This window comes from Lagenorhynchus albirostris, chromosome 6, assembly GCF_949774975.1.
Source record: "Lagenorhynchus albirostris chromosome 6, mLagAlb1.1, whole genome shotgun sequence".
NCBI classification, from domain to species: Eukaryota; Metazoa; Chordata; class Mammalia; order Artiodactyla; family Delphinidae; genus Lagenorhynchus; species Lagenorhynchus albirostris.
Genome location: NC_083100.1, coordinates 37719894 through 37741315, shown reverse-complemented (window position 1 = coordinate 37741315; position 21422 = coordinate 37719894). Strand labels below are relative to the sequence as shown.

The 21422-nt window shown below is 35.2% G+C and overlaps 1 protein-coding gene across 2 annotated transcripts in view; it reads left to right on the top strand.

Moving 5' to 3' along the window:
* HSPE1 (heat shock protein family E (Hsp10) member 1) overlaps positions 1 to 20920 on the top strand; it is a 40152-nt gene extending 19232 nt beyond the window's left edge. For both annotated transcript variants that reach the window (XM_060152388.1, XM_060152386.1), the window contains 6 exons: positions 7783 to 7883; positions 11607 to 11649; positions 11838 to 11924; positions 17164 to 17243; positions 18611 to 18722; positions 18854 to 20920. In XM_060152388.1, the coding sequence (XP_060008371.1) occupies positions 7783 to 7883; positions 11607 to 11649; positions 11838 to 11924; positions 17164 to 17243; positions 18611 to 18722; positions 18854 to 18985 (555 nt within the window). In that variant the 3' untranslated portion in view covers positions 18986 to 20920. The remainder of the gene's footprint in view (positions 1 to 7782; positions 7884 to 11606; positions 11650 to 11837; positions 11925 to 17163; positions 17244 to 18610; positions 18723 to 18853) is intronic.
* The last annotated feature ends 502 nt before the right edge of the window (positions 20921 to 21422 follow it).

Below are 21422 nucleotides of genomic sequence, written 5' to 3'. Positions count from 1 at the left end.
TATAGCTTTGTAGTAAGTCTTGAAATTGGTAGGTCTGTATCCTCCAACTTATGTTTTCTTCTTTTTTCTTTTAAATTTATTTATTTTTGGCTGCATTGGGTCTTTGTTGTTGCGCTTGGGCTTTCTCTAGATGCGGTGAGCGGGGGCTACTCTTCCTTGCAGTGCACAGTCTTCTCATTGCAGTGGCTTCTCTTCTTGCAGAGCACGGGCTCTAGGTGCGCAGGCTTCGGTAGTTGTGGCTCCTGGTTCTAGAGTGCAGGCTCAGTAGATGTGGCGCATGCGCTTAGTTGCTCCACGGCATTTGGGATCTTCCCGGACCAGGGATTGAACCCTTGTCCCCTGCATTGGCAGGCCAATTCTCAACCACTGCGTCACCAGGGAAGCCCCCAACTTGTGTTTTCTTTTCAAGATTATTTTGGCTATTTGGTGCCCGTTGCAATTACATATAAATGTGAGAATCAGCTTTTCCATTTCTACAAAAAAGACTGTTGGAATTTTGATAGAGATTGCACAGAATCTGTAGATTGCTTTAGGTTATGCAAGTTTTGAAGTTTTAAGTATGCAAGTATTTAATCTCCTGATTTAAACTTATTCCTAGGTATTTTATTCTTTCAGATACTGTTGTAGATGGAGTTGCTTTCTTTTTTTTTCTAATTTTTATTATCATTTTTTATTGAAGTAGAGTTGATTTGCAATGTTTCAGGTGTACAGCAAGGTGGTTTAGTTATATTTAGATGTAGATATATCAATATATAGGAATTCCTTTCTTTTTTTTTTTGATTAATTTTTTAAAATTCTTTTCTTTTTTTTTTTTTTAAACCCCACATTTGTTTATTTATTTATTTTTCTGGCTGTGTTGGGTCTTCGTTTCTGTGCGAGGGCTTTCTCTAGTTGTGGCAAGCGGGGGCCACTCTTCATCGCGGTGCGCGGGCCTCTCACTATTGCGGCCTCTCTTGTTGCGGAGCACAGGCTCCAGACGCGCAGGCTCAGTAGTTGTGGCTCACGGGCACAGTTGCTCCGTGGCATGTGGGATCTTCCCAGACCAGGGCTCGAACCCGTGTCCCCTGCATTGGCAGGCAGATTCTCAACCACTGCGCCACCAGGGAAGCCCAGGAGTTCCTTTCTTAATTTTCTTTTTGAATTGTTCATTGAAGGTGTATAGAAACACAACTGATTTTTGTATTTTGATCTTGTATCCTACTACTTCACTGAATTCATTTCTTTGCTTTATGAGCTTTCCTGTGGATTCTTTGGGATTTCTCTATATAGGATCATGTCATCTGTGCCTTTTATTCATTTATTTACTGTCTAATTGTTCTCGCTGGAATTTAAGTACAGTATTGAATAGCAGTGGTGAAAACAGGCATCCTTGTCTCATTTATGATTTTTTTTTGGTGGGGGTCCATGCTGTGTGGCTTGCAGGATCTTAGTTCCCCGACCAAGGATTGAACCCAGGCCGTTGGCAGTGAAAGCACAGAGTCCTAACCATTGGGCCATCAGGGAATTCCCATATTTCTGATTTTTTTTTTTTTTTTTTTTTTTTTTTTTGTGGTACGCGGGCCTCTCACTGCTGTGGCCTCTCCCGTTGTGGAGCACAGGCTCCGGACGCGCAGGCTCAGCGGCCATGGCTCACGGGCCCAGCCGCTCCATGGCATGTGGGATCTTCCCGGACCGGAGCACGAACCTGTGTCCCCTGCATCGGCAGGCAGACTCTTGACCACTGCGCCACCAGGAAAGCCCCCTTATTTCTGATTTCAGAGGGAAACCTTTCAGTCTTTCACCATTGAGTATGAGTAACATCATACCTGTGGGTTTTTCAAAATGCCCTTCATCATATTGAGGAAGTTCTCTCATATACCTAGTTTTCTGTTTTTGTCGTGAAGGGTGTTGGATTTTGTCAGATGACTTCTGCATTAATTGATACGCTTGTGTTTTTTCCTCTGTATATTAATGAAGTGTATTACATTGGTTAATTTTTTTTTTAAATGTTGAACTACCTTTCATTCCTTGCAGCTTTCTTTTGATTCGTGTTTGTATGGTATATATTTTTTTCCATCCTTTTACTTTTTTATTTTTTCTGATGCAGTTCCTTTATTATCAGGAAACAGTGTCATTATCAAATTTATCCTTTTACTTTTAACCTACTTATATCATTATATTTGAAGTAAGTTTCTCATAAACAGTATAGTTGGGTCATATTTCTTTGTTCTTTCTGACAGTCCTTGTCTTTTAACTGGTATATTTAGGCCATTTAATGTGAATATGGTTATTGATAGATATGTTTAGATTTAGAATTACCATTTTATTACTTGTTTTTAGTTTCCTCTTTTTTTTGTTTCCTTTTTCTGCCTTTTTAAGGGTTATTTGAGCATTTTTAGTATTCTATTTTAATTTATTCTAATTTTTTTTAATTTATTCTAATTTTGATTGTATCTCATATAATTTTTTTGATGATTGCTCTAGAGATTACTAAGTTCATGCTTAACTCTTCAGTCTATTTAGAGTCAATATTTTACTGCTTCAATTGAAATGTAGATACTGTCATCATTTGGACCATTTTACTCTCCTCCTTTATGCTTTAGTTATCTATATTACATCTACATACATTGAAGACCCCACCAGACAATATTATATTTTTTGCTTTCATCTGCCAAACATATTTTAAAGATCAAGAGAAGAATGGTCTAATATATATTTATACCCAGATATTAATATAATTGCTGTTGCTCCTGATAGTCTAAGTTTCTTTCTGGTATTATTATTTTTTTTTTCCTTCTAACTAAAGAACTTCCTTTAGCAGTTCTTTTAGAGCCGTCTGCTGGCTAGGAATTCTCCTTAGCTTTAATTTTTTTTTTTTAATTTAATTTTATTTATTTTTTTGTACAGCAGATTCTTATTAGTTATCTATTTTATACATATTAGTGTTATATGTCAATCCCAATCTCCCAATTCATCCCACCACAATGAACCCCCCTGCCACTTTCCCCCCTTGGCGTCCATACGTTTGTTCTCTACATCTGTGTCTCTGATTCTGCCCTGCATACTGGTTCATCTGTACCATTTTTCTAGGTTCCACATATATGCGTTAATATACGACATTTGTTTTTCTCTTTCTGATTTACTTCACTCTGTATGACAGTCTCTAGATCCATCCACATCTCTACAAATGACCGAATTTCATTCCTTTTTATGGCTGCATAATATTCCATTGTATATATGTACCATATCTTCTTTATCCATTTGTCTGTCGATGGGCATTTAGGTTCCTTCCATGACCTGGCTATTGTAAATAGTGCTGCAATGAACATTGGGGTGCATGTGTCTTTGAATTATGGTTTTCTCTGGGTATATGCCCAGTAGTGGGATTGCTGGATCATATGATAATTCTGTTTTTAGTTTTTTAAGGAACCTCTATACTGTTCTCCATAGTGGCTGTATCAATTTACATTCCCACCAGCAGTGCAAGAGGGTTCTTTTTTCTCCACACCCTCTGCAGCATTTGTTGTTTGTAGATTTTCTGATGGTGCCCATTCTAACTGGTGTGAGGTGATACCTCATTGTAGCTTTGATTTGTATTTCTCTAATGATTAGTGATGTTGAGCAGCTTTTCATGTGCTTCTTGGTCATCTGCATGTCTTGTTTGGAGAAATGTCTATTTAGGTCTTCTGCCCATTTTTTGATTGGGTTGTTTGTTTTTTTAATGTTGAGCTGCATGAGCTGTTTATATATTTTGGAGATTAATCCTTTGTCCATTGATTCAAATATTTGCAAATATTTTTCCCCCTTCTGAGGGTTGTTTTTTTGTCTTGTTTGTAGTATACTTTGCTTTGCAAAAGCTTTTAAGTTTCATTAGGTCTCATTTTTTTTTTTGTCTCATTTGTTTTTGTTTTTATTTCCATTACTCTAGGAGGTGGATAAAAAAAGATCTTGCTGTGATATATGTCAGTGTGCTTCCTATGTTTTCCTCTAAGAGTTTTATAGTGTCCGGTCTTACATTTAGGTTTCTAATCCATTTTGATTTTATTTTTGTGTATGGTGTTAGGGAGTGTTCTAATTTCATTCTTTTACATGTAGCCGTCCAGTTTTCCCAGCACCACTTATTGAAGAGACTGTCTTTTCTCTATTGTATATCCTTGCCTCCTTTGTCATAGATTAGTTGACCATAGGTGCATGGGTTTATCTCTGGGCTTTCAATCCTGTTCCATTGATCTATATTTCTGTTTTTGTGCCAGTATCATATTGTCTTGATTACTGTAGCTTTGTAGTATAGTCTGAAGTCACGGAGACTGATACATCCAGCTCGGTTTTTTTCTCTCAAGACCACTTTGGCTATTCGGGGTCTTTTGTGTCTCTATACAAATTTTAAGATTTTATGTTCTAGCTGTGTAAAAAATTCCATTGGTAATTTGATAGGGATTGCATTGAATCTGTAGATTGCTTTGGGTAGTATAGTCATTTTCACAATATTGATTCTTCCAGTCCAAGAACATGGTATATCTCTTTGTCTGTTTGTGTCATCTTTGATTTCTTTTATCAGTGTCTTACAGTTTTCTAAGTACAGTTCTTTTACCTCCTTATGTAGGTTTTATTCCTACATATTGTATTCTTTTTGTTGCAATGATGAATGGGATTGTTGCCTTAATTTCTCTTTCTGATATTTCATTGTTAGTATATAGGAATATAAGAGATTTCTGTGTATTAATTTTGTATCCTGCAACTTTACCAAATTCATTGATTAGCTCTAGTAGTTTTCTGGTGGCATCTTTAGGATTCTCTATGTATAGTATCATGTGATCAGCAAACAGTGACAGTTTTACTTCTTCTTTTCCAGCTTGTATTCCTTTTATTTCTTTTAATTCTCTGATTGCCATGGCTTGGACTTCAAAAACTGTGTTGAATAATAGTGGCAAGAGTGGACATCCTTGTCTTGTTCCCGATCGTAGAGGAAATGCTTTCAGTTTTTCACCATTGAGAATGACATTTGCTGTGGGTTTGTCATATGTGGCCTTTATTATGTTGAGGTATGTTCCCTCTATGCCCACTTTCTGGAGAGTTTTTATCATAAATGGGTGTTGAATTTTGTCAAAAGCTTTTTCTGCAACTATTGAGATGATCATATGGTTTTTATTCTTCATGGTGTATCATACTAATTGATTTGCGTATACTGAAGAATCCTTGCATCCCTGGGATAAATCCCACTCGTGGTGTATGATCCTTTTTAAGTGTTGTTGGATTCTGTTTGCTAGTATTTAGTTGAGGATTTTTGCATCTATATTCATCAGTGATATTGGTCTGTAATTTTCTTTTTTTGTAGTGTCTTTGTCTGGTTTTGGTATCAGGGTAATGATGGCCTCATAGAATGAGTTTGAGAGTTTTCCTTCCTCTGCAATTTTTTGGAAGAGTTTGAGAAGCATGGGTGTTAGCTCTTCTCTAAATGTTTGATAGAGTTCACCTGTGAAGCCATCTGGTTCTGGACTTTTGTTTGTTGGAAGATTTTTAAGCACAGTTTCAATTTCATTACTTGTGATTGGTCTGTTTATATTTTCTGTTTCTTCCTGGTTCAGTCTTAGAAGGTTATACCTTTCTAAAAATTTGTCCATTCCTTCCAGGTTGTCCATTTAATTGGCATAGAGTTGCTTGTAGTAGTCTCTTAGGATGCTTTGTATTTCTGTGGTGTCTGTTGTAACTTGTCCTTTTTCATTTCTAATTTTATTGATTTGAGTCCTCTCCCTCTTATTCTTGATGAGTCTTGCTAAAGGTTTATCAATTTTGTTTATCATCTCAAGGAACCAGTTTTTAGTTTTATTGATCTTTGCTATTGTTTCCTTTGTTTCTATTTCATTTATTTCTACTCTGATCTTTGTGATTTCTTTCCTTCTACTAACTTTGGGTTTTGTTTGTTCTTCTTTCTCTAGTTCCTTTAGGTGTAAGGTTAGATTGTTTGTTTGAGATGTTTCTTGTTTCTTGAGGTAGGCTTGTATTGCTATAAACTTCCCTCTTAGAACTGCTTTTACTGCATCCCATAGGTTTTGGATCGTCGTGTTTTCGTTGTAATTTGTCTCTAGGTATTTTCTGATTTCCTCTTTGATTTGTTCAGTGATCTCTTGGTTATTTAGTAACGTATTGTTTAGCCTCCATATATTGAATTTTTTAAGTTTTTTTCCCTGTAATTGATTTCTAATCTCATAGCGTTGTGGTTGGAAAAGATGCTTGATATGATTTGAATTTTCTTAAATTTACCGAGGCTTGATTTGTGACCCAAGATGTGATCTGTCCTGGAGAATGTTCTGTGTGCACTTGAGAAGAAAATGTAATCTGCTGTTTTTGGATGGAATGTCCTATAAATATCAGTTAAATCTGGTGTATCACTTAAAGCTTGTGTTTCCATATTAATTTCCTGTTTGCATGATCTGTCCATTGGTGTAAGTGAGGTGTTAAAGTTCCCAACTATTATTGTGTTACTGTCGATTTCCTCTTTTATAGCTGTTAGCAGTTGCATTATGTATTGAGGTGCTCCTATGTTGGGTGCATATATGTTTATAACTGTTATATCTTCTTCTGAAGTTGATCCCTTGATCATTATGTAGTGTCGTTCCTTGTCTCTTTTAACATTCTTTATTTTAAAGTCTATTTTATCTGATATGAGTATTGCTATTCCAGCTTTGTTTGATTTCTATTTGCATGGAATATCTTTTTCCATCCCTTCACTTTCAGTCTGTATGTGTCCCTAGGTCTGAAGTGAGTCTCTTGTAGACAGCATATATATGGGTCTTTTTTTTGTATCCATTCAGTGAGCCTGTGTGTTTTGGTTAGATCATTTAATCCATTCACGTTTAAGGTAATTATCGATATGTATGTTCCTGTACCATTTTCTTAATTGTTATGGGTTTGTTTTTGTAGGTCCTTTTCTTCTCTTGCATTTCCCACTTAGAGAAGTTCCTTTAGCATTTGTTGTAGAGCTGGTTTGTTGGTGCTGAATTCTCTTAGCTTTTGCTTGTCTGTAAAGCTTTTCATTTCTCCATCGAATCTGAATGAGATCCTTGCTGGGTAGAGTAATCTTGGTTGTAGTTGCTTCCCTTTCATCACTTTAAGTATATCACTTAAATATATGTAAGCTTCCTAATGGCGGGTACTGGTGGTGGGTAGAGTTGGTTGTTGCTCTGGTGGGCAGAGCTCAGTAAACCTCCGTAGTTTTCTTTCCTCTGAAAATATCTTTATCTTCATTCCTGAAGGGTATTTTTGCTAGATACAGAGGTTGACATTTCTTTTCTTTCAGCACTTTAAACGTGTTCTGCCATTTCCTCCTGTCATCTGTGTTTTCTGGTGAGAAAGCTGCACTCATTTGAATCCTTTTTCTATAGGTCATTTGTCTCTTTTTTCGCTGGATTCTTTACACACACACACACACACACACACACACACACACACACACACACACACACACACACACTCACCCCCACTGGCTTCTTTATCTTTAGTTTTTGTCAGTTTGATTACCTCTGAGCATGGATTTCTTTGGATTTTCTTGTTCGGTGTTTACTCTGCTTTTTCTTATTGTGGTAAAAAATATATAACATAAAATTTATCATTTTTGCCATTTTTAAGTGTACGATTCTGTGGCATTAAGTACATTCACATTGTTGTGCAACCATTACCACCTCCATCTCCAGAACTTTTTCATCTTCCCCAGCTGAAACTCTGTACCCATTAAACAATAATAACTCTCATAAGATTTACCATGTAGTATATTTTAATTAACTGTAAGAACTTCTTTGTTTGTAGTATATTCAACAGAACATAAGAGCAGATTGTTCCAATATTGACAAAATTCTTGAACCACCTGAAGGCCAAGATGAAGGTGTATGGAAGTATGAACATTTAAGGTAGGTCTTTATTATGTATCAAAATAGTAATAGTACTCCTAGTAGTAAAAAATAACCTTTAATATTAATGATGATTATGAATCATAAATTAGTTAACTACAGACCAAAAAGCAAAGTTCTAAAGCTTTTATGTTTTTACGTTATAAAGTTTTCATCATTGTTATTTACTCATTGTTTTCTGTATTTATGGATTTGGGCCTTATTATCTTTTTACATGGTTTTCCTTAATTACATCATTTAATCACAGATGCATTATTTCCGTGTACTTACTCATTTCTACTACCTACTATTTATCTACTTTATTTCTCTCTAGAGGTCCTAGTCTAGACTTGGTAGCTGACAAGTTACCTGGTAACTACTGTGAACTTCCAGTCTTTTGTTTGGTAAATGGAGATTAATTATAATCCTGAAGTAAGAAGTTTTAGAGCTTTTCATAATATCCTTTGAATGAGAAAATTGATTTCTAATGAATCATGAGTTAACTTGAGAAGCACTTGTATTCTGAAGCTACTAGGTTATTTCTTTTTTTTTTTTTTTTTTTTTTGTGGTACGCGGGTCTCTCCCGTTGCGGAGCACAGGCTCCGGACGCTCAGGCTCAGCGGCCATGGCTCACGGGTCCAGCCGCTCCGCGGCATGTGGGATCCTCCCGGACCGGGGCGCGAACCCGCGTCCCCTGCATCGGCAGGCGGACTCCCAACCACTGCGCCACCAGGGAAGCCCTAGGTTATTTCTTGAAGTTATAAACTTTCCATTGTAAATCGGAGCTAGGATGAGTTGATACATTAAAAATAGAGGATGTTGTATGAGATATGTGTTGATCAGAGTTTGTTACTGTGAGTTGATTTTTAGATAATAAGGTGGAGTAGAGATATGACTTTTCCTGAATAAATTAGACCATTTCCTGTGATGAGTGCCTCAGTTTGTAGACAAGGTACTTTTTTTCTGTTGTTTTGTTTTGATGCTATAGTCTTGTCTAGATATTGTTAAGACACTTGTCTTGTCATAACCGTTCAGCAGTTTCAGGATGCTGAGACTTCTTTGTAATCTGCCATTTTCTTGGGCAAGTCACTTGACTACTTGATCGAGTTTTTTTTTTTTTTAATACATCTCGATGCATGATAATTGAAAGCATGAGTATGTAGATGTTATGCCATTCTCATAAATATAGAGAGCACTTTAGTATAATATATCCTCTTTCTTTTTTTAATCAGCTTTGAAAATAACTACTTCCTTACCTATGGGATTAGTGATGAAAATAAGCAAGTGTGTTTTTTTCACCGTAAGCATAATTCCTAAAAAGTGAGGGTTCGTTTTATTTATTTATTTATTTATTTATTTATTTATTTTTTGCGTTACGCGGGCCTCTCACTGTTGTGGCCTCTCCCGTTGCGGAGCACAGGCTCCGGACGTGCAGACTCAGCAGCCATGGCTCACGGGCCTAGCCGCTCCGCGGCATGTGGGATCTTCCCGTACCGGGGCACGAACCCGTGTCACCTGCATCAGCAGGTGGACTCTCAAGCACTGCGCCACCAGGGAAGCCCAATTTTAATTTACAAGGTTTTTATTTCAGATCTAAGAAAGACATTTTCCTCCCTATTTAACTTAGACTATGAAATATGCATTATACAAAACTTGTAAGATCTTTCTTATTCATATTCCATTTGTCCTGGTGCTATTGTTATTACCTTTGGGGTTTTTTGATATTAACCACTTTTTTTGTTTTGTATAATTTATGTATTATATATGACATATATATTCTTTTGTCTCTTTATTATAGTGTATACATCTTTATAGATGACCAAGAAGAGTTTTAAAAGCAGTTTGATTTTTTTTTTGCATGTGCTTAATGTTACTGATTTGAGGCTTAATACTTGCTGTTACTGATTAATGCAGTTGATTATATTATGATGTTAATGGGAATTGAATCATGACCTCAGTCAAATCTCCCACTACTCCCTACTGAATATTTGTAATTAGGAAAAGATGCCCCTTCCTCTGAGTGGCTGTAATCCCATGCTAGTATGCATGGCTTAGTGACTATAGAGTGTAGACTAGATTTCAGCTCTGGCTTGTCTTCTCAGCTGCATAACTATGTGTGCTAGTCCTATACTGAATTAACTTGAAGCTGTTAGGTTTGCACTATTTGCCTCCGATTGTACCTATAGCACTGCCAAGTCTGTTAGCTTAATTTTCCTGTTGGCCATAAGTAGGTTGGACTAGATGAGAAACGTGTTTATCACCACCTGTTTTTATTACCACTTAGTAGAAAACAACTCAGAAACACATAACATGCGACTTACAGATATGGGGCAGTAGAGGACTATGTGGTGATTCAGAAATAGTGTTATTTGTATAATCTAAGAACAGCATTATTAGGCATCTGGAAAGGAAGTACAGTTATAGACAACTGAAAATTTGACCCTTGTTTTTTAATTTGCTTTCTTCTATTTTAATGTATGTTATAAATAAATAAATAAATAAATATAGTTTTCCTTTCACATATGTGCAGTGTTTTGGGTTTTTTGTTTTTCTTTTGGAACTCTCTTTTATCTTCTAATTATAGGTTTTAGCCTTGTATATTTGCGGAACCAAAGTGTATTCATTTGTTTGATGGGGAAACATAGCGATTAATTTGATAGATTTTTAGAGGGAACACATTCAGTACTTTGACAACATAAAGTATCTTTATGACATAAAGGATTAATTGTCTTTTCATATCAAATAGCAAGTCTGTCTAAAAATGATCTAAATGTCATGTAATTTGCTCCATTTTTCATTTATTCAAAAATATTTCTTGAGCATTTAACTATTGTAGGAACAATCCAAGCATTATTCTAGGCTTTATAATTCTCAGTTTGACAATTTTAGAGGGAAAGTAAGTCATGAAAAAATGCCCAAGATCTATTAAGTGATGAAAAAGCAAGTTATGAAATTGTGTATGATATGATTCCAATATATTTTAATCTATCCAGAGAAAATCAGATTTGCATGTAAACAATAACTATCTTTTGGGAAGAGGTCATGGAAGTATGGAGGACTTTCCTGTTTTATATTTTGTATTTGGTCCTGTTTGGAGTTTTTAGAAGGAGCATGTTGTTTGTAATCAGAATAAAACCTGTATAATGTATAGGAATATAAAATGTCTAGTCTTTCTTCTGATTATCTGTATACAGATATGTACACACACATGTATTTTTACGTAACTGGAATCTTACTATGAATATAAGTATATATCCTTTGTATGTTTATGTAATACCAACATTTCACTACTCTCCAATTGCTAATCATTTATAATGTTTCAAAGAAATTTTTTATGTATATAGTTTCAGTGAACATCTTTATACATATGTATGCATTGCAGTTCTGATTATTTCATTAGAATAGATTCTTAGGAGAATGACTTAGTTAAAAATATATATACTTTGTAAGGGTCTTGGTAAATATTTTCAAAGTATTTCTCAGAAAAATTGTACCAATTTCCAGTGTGTAACAGTAATCAACTCACTGAACTCTGATATTGAACATTATTGTTAGGGTTGTTAGTTTTGGGTTTTGTTTACTAATGTGTATGTCTTTGTAAGGAATGTGCCATGTAAGTTCAGGTGGTGTTGATAATGATGATGATGGAGGAAGAATGGTACTGATGGGATTCTGGTTTTACAATTAATATTCTAAAAATAATATGGAGGATAAGACTTTTCATTTATATATTTACATTTTTAGGCAATTCTGTCTTGAGCTAAATGGACTTGCTGTCAAACTTCAGGTAATATTTTAAGTTAAAGCTATAATTGAAAGTTCTGATTTTTTTTCCTGTTTTTGTAAATTAATGTGCTTAAAAAGACTTACCCAAATTTTTAATTTATTCTAGAATTTTACATGAAATGTAGCAACTCAGATGATAAACTTTTTCATTATTATTTTACATATTAATAAATGTAACTATTTTAACAGAGTGAATGCCATCCAGATACATGCACTCAGATGACAGCAACCGAACAATGGATTTTTCTTTGTGCAGCTCATAAAACACCAAAAGAGGTGAGAATTTATGAAATAGAATGACTAATAAAATCATCATAACCTAAATCTCTTTAAGATGGTGGTAGACAAATTTTTTGAGTTTTTAGGTCACTGTTTATTTTGCCCTTTGAGTTCTTTGCTGCAAGGTCATTGGTACAGTGCTACTTTAGGGTTTCTTGTGATTAGTATCTTTTTAAAAATTTTTAATTGAAATTATCATTGACCTACACTGTGTTAGTTTCAGGTGTATGACATAGTGATTCGATATTTCTGTACATTACAAAATAATCACCGTGATAAGTTTAGTTACCATCTGTCACCATACAAAATTATTACAATAGTATTGAGAGTATTCTTCATGTTGTACATTTCATCCGTGTGACTCACTCATTTTGTAACTGGAAGTTTATACCTCTTAATCTTCCTTACCTATTTCACTCCTCCTACCTTCCCTCTGGCAACCACCTTTGTTCTCTGTGTCTATGACTCTGCTTCTGTTTTGTTGTTTGTTCATTTGTCTTGTTTTTTAGATTCCACGTATAAGTGAAATCATATGGTATTTGTCTTTCTCTGACTTATTTCACTTAGCTTAATAGCCTCTAGGTCCATCCATGTTGTCACAAATGGCAAAATTTCATTCTTTTTTATGCTAGTGTGTATACATACCACATATTCCTTATCTTTTCATCTAATCAGTGGACACTTAAGTTGCTTCCATATCTTGGCTACTGTAAATAATGCTGCAGTGAACATGGGAGTGCATATATCTGTTCGAATTAGTGTTTTTGTTTTCTTTGGAAAAGTACCCAGGAGTGAATTGCTGGCTCATATGGCAGTTCCATTTTTAATGTTTTGAGGAACTGCCATCCTGTTTTCCATAGTGGTATCAATTTACATTCCTTCCAACAGTGCGTGAGGGTTCCCATTTCTCCTCATCAGTACTTATTTGTTGTCTTTTTTTTTTAAGTCTTTTTTTTTAACTTTTTATTTTATATTGGAGTATAGCCAATTGTGTCTTTTTGATAATAGTCATTTTTTAAAAAAATTATTTATTTATTTTTGGCTGCATTGGGTCTTCGTTGCTGTGCGCGGGCTTTCTCTAGTTGCGGCAAGTGGGGGCTACTCTTTGTTGCATTGTGTGGGCTTCTCATTGTGGTGGCTTCTCTTGTTGCAGAGCACGGGCTGTAGGCACACAGGCTTCAGTAGTTGTGGCACATGGGCTCAGTAGTTGTGGCTCACAGGCTCCAGAGTGCAGGCTCAGTAGTTGTGGTGCATGGGCTTAGTTGCTCCACGGCATGCGGGATCTTCCCAGACCAGGGCTGGAACCCATGTCCCCTGCGTTGGCAGGTGGATTCTTAACCACTGCTCCACCAGGGAAGCCTGATAATAGTCTTTTTTTTTAATATTTATTTACTTATTTATTTTTTGGCTGCATCGGGTCTTAGTTGCGGCAAGTAGGATCATTCGTTGTGGCGCATGGGCTCTTTGTTGCTGTGTGTGGGCTTCTCTCTAGTTGTGGTGCACAGGCCCCAGAGTGTGTAGGCTCAGTAATTGCGGCATGCGGGCTCTCTAGTTGTGGCACGCGGGCTCCAGAGCGCACAAGCTCTGTAGTTGTGGTGTGTGGGCTTCAGAGCACATGGGCTCTGTAGTTGTGGTGGAGGGCTTAGTTGCCCCACAGTATGTGGGATCTTAGTTCCCCAACCAGGGATTGAACCAGCATCCCCTGCATTGCAAGATGGATTCTCAACCACTGGACCACCAGGGAAGTCCCCAATAATAGTCTTTTTGGCAAGTGTGAGTTGATATCTCATTGTGGTTTGATTTGCATTTCCCTGATGATTAGTGATGTTGAGCATCTTTTCCTGTGTCTGTTGGCTATCTGTATGTCTTCTTTGGGAAAATGTCTATTCAGATCTTCTGCCCATTTTTTAATCTGGTTGTCAAAGAGTGTATTGCCTATGTTTTCTTCTAGGAGTTTTATGGTTTCCCACCTCACATTTAAGTCTTAAATACAGTTTGAGTTTAGTTTTGTATATGGTGTGAGAAAGTCATCCAGTTTGACTCTTTTGCATGTAGCTGTCCAGTTTTCCCAGCACCATTTATTGAAGAGGCTCTCTTTTCCCCATTATGTATTGCCTCTTTTGTAATAGATAATTGACCATGTAAGTGTGGGCTCTCTATTCTGTTCCATTGATCTATATGTCTATTTTTGTGCCTGTACCATAGTGTTTTGATTACTGTAGATTTGTAATATAGATTCAAATCAGGGCACCTGATATCTCCAGCTTTGTTGTTCTTTCTTAAGATCGTTTTAGCTATTTGGGGTCTTTTGTGTTTCCATACAAATTTTAACATTATTTGTTTTAGTTCTGTGAAAAATGCCATAGGTATTTTGATAAGGATTACATTGAATATGTAGATTGCCTTTGGTAGTACAGTCATTTTAACAGTAATAATTCTTACAATCCATGAACACAGTGTATCTTTCCATTTGTTTGTGTAGTATCATTTTTCATAATTGGACAATTGAATGGGCTAGAACTTATGATTCACTGGCTATGACAGAATAACACCTGTCATATGGTGTGTAATGGATGAGATACACTAGTTCAGATTTTTGGTTTAGTCTTAATGTCTTTTGATAGGAATAACTGCTGGTGATTACTAGTTGATTCTTAGTCTGTCAAGTAGAAATGTTACTTTTGAACTTTATAGGTCAATATTTTTTCTCTACATTTCATTAATATTTCTTACTACGTATTTGAAACCTACCATAATGATTTTCCTCTCCATAATTGGTCTTACCTTGAAAAACTTATTCATGTTATTTTCTCCTTATTTAGTTTTTGTCAAGGCGAGAGTATAGAAAGTAGCAATTTTTAGAGAACATTTTTTGTTTTAAATAATTCCTTCATGTTATCTAACACCTAGTACACATTCAGTTTTCCTTAGTTGTCTCAAAAATGTCATTTACAACTGGTTTGTTTAAACTATGCATTGCATTTCCTTTGATCTGCATTCCCTTTTAATCTGTAGTAATTAGTTTTTGCTTGACATTGACTCATTGAAAATAGTTAAGTTAGGCCTGTGCTGTAGGATTATAGACCTTTAAGTGATCATTATATTGACAGACCTCTAAGGCTTAAAGACAGGTAATTCTCTAGTTGGAAAATCAATATTTTATGTTCTTTTGTTTGAAAAGGCAAATTCTCCAAAATAAGAAGTATCTGATACCTAAGCTAGTAGTACTTATTTTTTAAGACTGACTTCACTCATGGTGTTACTTTTTTTGGGTTAATAAATTGAAGCAGTGTTAAGGTTGTGTATCATTCTACGTCTGGGAAAATCATAGCAGTTTCATTGATAATTCACTGAAATTGGCTACATAGTATAGTAAATGATGTGATAATTCCAATTAGGAAACTGAATCCAAAAAGCTAGTTTCATTTTGGCAAATAGTAAAGATGCATTATTCTCACTTTATTTATTTTTTAATATATTTATTTATTTAATTTATTTTTGGCTGTGTTGGGTCTTCGTTGCTGTGCGCGGGCTTTCTCTAGTTGCAGCGAGCAGGGGCTCCTCTTCATCGCGGTGCACAGACTTCTCATTGTGGTGGCTTCTCTTGTTGTGGATCGTGGGCTCTAGGCGCGCAGGCTTCAGTAGTTGTGGCACTTGGGCTTAGTTGCTCCGTGGCATGTGGGATCTTCCCAGACCTGGGCTCGAACCCATGTCTCCTGCATTGGCAGGCAGATTCTTAACCACTGCGCCACCAGGGAAGTCCCTAGAAATTTTTAAATTAAATATGTAGCTTGCATTATATTTCCATGCTGACTTAAAGGTTGTAAAAGTGTCCCATGGTACACCCAAATGACCAATATGAATGAGAAACACAGTGACTTGGGATATTTGTTTTTGACCAAGTCACCTGTAATCATATATATGGAGAAAGATACTTTTTTCAGTAAATACTGCTCATGTTCCTATTTTAGGCAGTGAGTCTACTAGCTGTAAATTCCTGTGGATGTATAGTTAAAAAAATACTTTTTTTTTTGGTTTAGATAATCTTTATCTATTTGCCATGTACTATACTAAGCCATATTTAGTAGTTACTGCATTTTTAAACACCAGTTTCATTCTGAACAGTTGAAAAATATTCTAATTACTAGGTAGAACTAGAGTCATTTTTATTTCTTTCTCTAGTTTTTTTTTCCTTCTTCGTTCCCTGGTTCATTCTCAGTCTTCCTTTCTTTTGATGCTTCTCCCTCTCTGCCTTCAGAAGAACTGAAAGAGGAGAATTACTTTATAGTTTTATTTTTCCTTTAATAGGTTTGCTGATTTGCCATGAGACAAATAGGTTTCATTGTTTCTGATAAATGAAATAGCACTAAGACAGGTTTATTAAAATATAAAGGAACTTCAGATTTCGTATTAAATTGCAAAGGAAGAAAATTTTTGAGAGAGCGGCTAGATTGGTAACAGGGTACCAGCAACATAATAAGGCATGCTTTTTAAGATGTAAGGAGGCAGTGATCTCTGGAGGTATTTGTGAAGTGAAAGAGGCTGCTGGGCCACTTGGTAAAGTATAAATCAGTGGACTAGGAATCGGTGTATCTGGGTTACGGTTTTTAAGTCCTTCTTCCTAACTGTATCATCTTGCATAAGTCATTGACCAATAGTCAAGGGTAGTCCCCGTTGCTGTGCATCATTCTTCAGGGGTTCTCCCTGTCATGCTTCAGAGTTGGGATATTTGCATGCTTGCTTACTTGAATCTCTTTCGTTACAGAGTCAGCCTCCTCTTAGACAGCATGCCTAAAAAGCAGACTTTCCTAAGTTGGACTGCTTGTTTTTTGAAGTATTCCTTACCTTTGCCTATAGACTTTTAAGATCTGGCAAGAAACCTGTGCATATTCTGCAAACTGATCAGCCTCAGTTTCCTCATAGCCAGAGGGTTAGATTAGATAATCAGGTGTTCTTCCCAGCTCTAAGCATTGTTTTCTTCTAGGTACAATATTGAGAGTGAGAAATTGGGGGACTGATTCACTTATTTTCTAGAAGCCAGGTATTATAGTTGAAGGGGATAATAAAGCCTTATTTATTGACATAACATTGAGTTTTACAGTCATTCTGATATTGTAAGGAACTTTTTCTTAGACTATGCTCAGGGTTTTCGGAATAAGATGCGTAAGTAATAAACATACCTAATTTTAGAGGTAGAGCTCTTTGTTGATGCATTTCTATATCCTTTCTTTTATAGTGTCCTGCTATAGACTATACTAGACACACACTTGATGGTGCTGCATGTCTTCTGAATAGCAATAAATATTTTCCCAGCAGGTAAACAAAACTTTTAAACATGGTGCTAAACTTTTTGGATTTAATTTTAAAGATTGCTGTTTTTAAAACTAAAACTAGTTTGCTTGTTAATACATTGTATTCTTTAAACTGTTTTTTTTTAACCTATTATATATTTGGCTTGTTCAGAATTATTCAAGTTTTGAAATTAAGATTGTGGTTAAACTAAAGGCATCAGGACTCAGCTCCTGAATCTCACAGGCCAGTTCAGTTCCTGCTGCTGTGCATCATTTTCCAGGGCTCTCCCTTCATGCTTTAGAGTTGGGATTTTTACACACTTGCTTACTTGAATCTCTGTGGTAGAGAGAGGCATCCTCTTAGCATGCCTAAAGAGCAGATTTTCCTAAGTTGGACTGCTTATATATTTTTTTCTAAGTATGTTCTGTGTATTTCTAGAGTATTTTTTAATTGTATAGTTGATTTACAATGTTGTGTTAATTACTGCTGTACAGCAAAGTGACTCACTTATACATATATATACATTCTTTTTCATATTCTTTTCCATTATGGTTTATCACAGGATATTGAATATAGTTCCCTGTGCTATAGAGTAGGACCTTGTTGTTTATCCATTCCATATATATACCAGTTTGCATCTGCTAATCCCAAACTCCCAATCCATCCCTCTCCTAATCTCCTCCCCCTTGGCAACCACCAGTCTCTTCTCTGTTGGGACTGCTTATTTTTGAAGGAGTCCTTATCCTTGCCTTCAGATTTTTAAGATCTGAGAGGAAGTGTGTGCATACTGTAATATATTATTGGTGAGGTTTGTGACTGGCCTTTTATTCTATTAAGATATTTATTACCAGGTGGATAGATTTGGAGACTTTTCCCCAATATCACTAACTTCAAAGGGCTCATATAAAACAGGTAAAAAATAACAGTTTTTGCCTTGGTATCCTATGTACATTTTTTTAAAAATCAGTAATATGTAGGCAGTTTTTATTTCTCACACACACACGAAAAAGAATTGAATTCTGTAGAATAAAACAATAATTCTTTCAGTAGTTTTAATTAGCTCTAGTGGACAGAGTGTTAATGTCATAAACATATATTTTAGTAAGTTTTGTTTTGTCAGGATTTGTTTTAATTGCATTAAACTTTAACAAAGTTTCAGAACTATAATACTGAATTTCTTGGGCAGTGTGTTTAGGTAGAAAGAGCACTGCCCCAGGAGTGAAGAACAGGGGTTTTAGTCCTGCCCTTGCCACTTACTAGTGCTGTGACCTGGACTGGTCACTTACTTTCTCTGGTGTCAGTTTCTGCACTTGTGAATTGAGAAGATTGGACTATACTGTTCCTAAGATCTGTCCAGCTCTATAAATCTATGATTTCTTATCTATTTCTAGGGTTAGCATAAAGGAATCATCTGTAGCAAAACTAGGATCAGTATGCCGTAGGATTTACAGAATATTTTCACATGCTTATTTTCATCACCGGCAGATATTTGATGAATATGAAGTAAGTATATTTCACTAATTGTCCTGATACATTCTTATCAGAATGACAATAATAAATGTTGATATTATGTCTCATTTATTTGGTTTTGAGTAGTAAATTGAAATGACATATTTTTTTTCCCCTCTCTACAGAATGAAACATTTTTGTGTCATCGGTTTACTAAATTTGTGATGAAATATAATTTGATGTCCAAGGATAACCTGATTGTACCAATTTTAGAAGAAGAAGTTCAGAATTCAGTTTCTGGGGAAAGTGAAGCATGAAGGGAATCATATAGAAAAAAATGTACTGATCACATAATTAACATTAATTATGTACTGTATATATATCATTTTAGACACATCAATCACGTATCCATATTATAGCTTCTTTGTTTAGTATAGGTTTTTGTATGCTGAGTGTTGCCTTTTAAAATGGGAAATACTTTTTAAGTTATTCATGAGCTGTATATTCACTGGTGTGGCACTCATCGTTTTTAAATAAGATTAGTATTATCTGTTTATAATGCCCGTTAATAAAAGAATTTACAGTTTGGTAAAATTGCTGCTAAACAATCATTGGATCACAATCCTCATCAAATAAACACATCTATGAAAAAGATGAGTGAGCTTGAGGTTTCACACAAGCCATTTACTAAAGAAATAGTAATGTTTTCCTTTGGTTTTATACCTGAGTTTTGATATTCTAGAAAATTCTGTACCACATAGTTCAGTCTTAACTGTTAAGTTTTCCAAAGTGAGATAAAAGTGTTTTTAAATTCTGTTTATACTTTTTGATATATATATATGATTATGTGTATGTCCAAATATAAATGCAAATGAAGCATTAGTAATACTTAAATAATCTTACTATGCTACATAAAGTATATTCTAGACCAGCATACTTGGAAAGGATTTATCTTTCTGTTCAGTGGACTGTTACATACAAGATGATAACGATAAAAGCGTGTAATTGATGTTCCCACTGGAAACCTGCCCTGTCCTTCCCTTCTCTTCATTTCCCTTAACTCTCTCCCCAAAGTACATTAGCTGAGAAGCTTTTCACCAGACTGTGATTTGGTGGTGGCTTATACCTATTTATATTTGTATTAATTGCCTACAGATTATACCTCATATTAGCAGTTACACTACAGGAAAAAATGTACTGGCATAGGCTCGTGCTTATCTTTGCTTTGTGAAATTGTTCTAACTACTTGGAGAACAGTCTTTAAAATAGTTTGACTCTTACTATTAGTAATATTAATCTTTTCTTCTAACCATCTAGGCAACACTTAAACAGAGTTGAAAAATATTGTAGTATTTATTTTACACCCCTTCCCCACAAAGTTTATGTTTGAATTATATGCACATGTAAGATTTTTTGCAATAATTCACAGGTTCCAAAGGTATTGCTGAATGCTCATACGTTTTTTGGACTTCGTTATAATTCAGCGTCTTAAGAAGGATTCAACTGTAGATTTTACAGTCTTACCTACTGAATGCAATTTTTTACAAAAGCACTGGAGGTCTTAATTGCTAAACTGGTTGTAACAAGGCACTAAGGGTAAAAAAAAAATTGTACATGTAGTGAAGAATATATTTAAATCCATCTTTTGAACAGAATTAACAAATGAACTTCTTTTTCATTTGAGTGGGTTATTTTCAAATGAAGATTAAAATGTAGTCATCTTGATTTTTTTTTCAAATTGGAGGAAATAATTTATACTATATTATGAGACAAGTATGTACAGCAAAAATGTGGAAAACAGTACCGTCCTGAGAGTTTGTATATATATTTATGCCTTCCAATCCTGCCAGTATATTTGGCTTTGAACAATGCTATCCCAGCAGCCAGTCATTACCCCAACCCATAACTAACTTTTAAGAAGTTTTATGTTCACAGTGAAAGGAATATTGACTTTGAAATGATGCATTTATATTAATGTTACTATGAACCAGTGGGAATAGTAATTTTCACACAAACTTGCTAAATATTGGGAGACTAAACTACTAAGTTAATAAATTATATATAGTATAATGTAGCTGTTCTCTCTAGACAAAGTCTCACAATGGATTTCTGTTGCTTGACTATTTTCTTAGTGAACATTTGAACTAAGGCAGTGGCTTGGATTGGTGATCTGGCTAAATACTTTGAAACATATTTTGAATAATATAACTCGGTGTTACTAGGGGAATAAAATATGATTTTTTTCTTACTCATTCCATCTTCCCTGTACTGTGTGTTTGGAATTGATCATAAAAAAAAAATCCCCCAAAGAAAACATCAGTTTGTAGTCTTGCTTTTGTATTCATATTGATATCTCATTCATACTCTTGCACTGTAAAGTTGACTCACTTCTTTAGGTAAGACCTAAATGAAACAGTTAGTTTTTCCTTAATAGTGATTACAGAATTTTGAAAATATACATGTATGTACTTAGGTGGTATTAAAAAAACTGATTAGCCTGGCAAACCTCTGATTTATGAAGTAAGTGTTCTAAGAAGGGGGGAATAGAAAACTCACAGTTCTGTTCAATAAGGAAGTTAGGCTCCACTTTTTGTTTGGATTACCCAGTATAGATCCAAAAGTTAAAATTTTCTTTTTATAAAATTATTTTGACTCATATAGTTGAGTCATTCTTTTTGCCCTATCATATCTGGGAAAGTAGCTGATTTTTAATAATTTATGTTCCCATGGGTATTACAGTTCTTTTGTGTATAT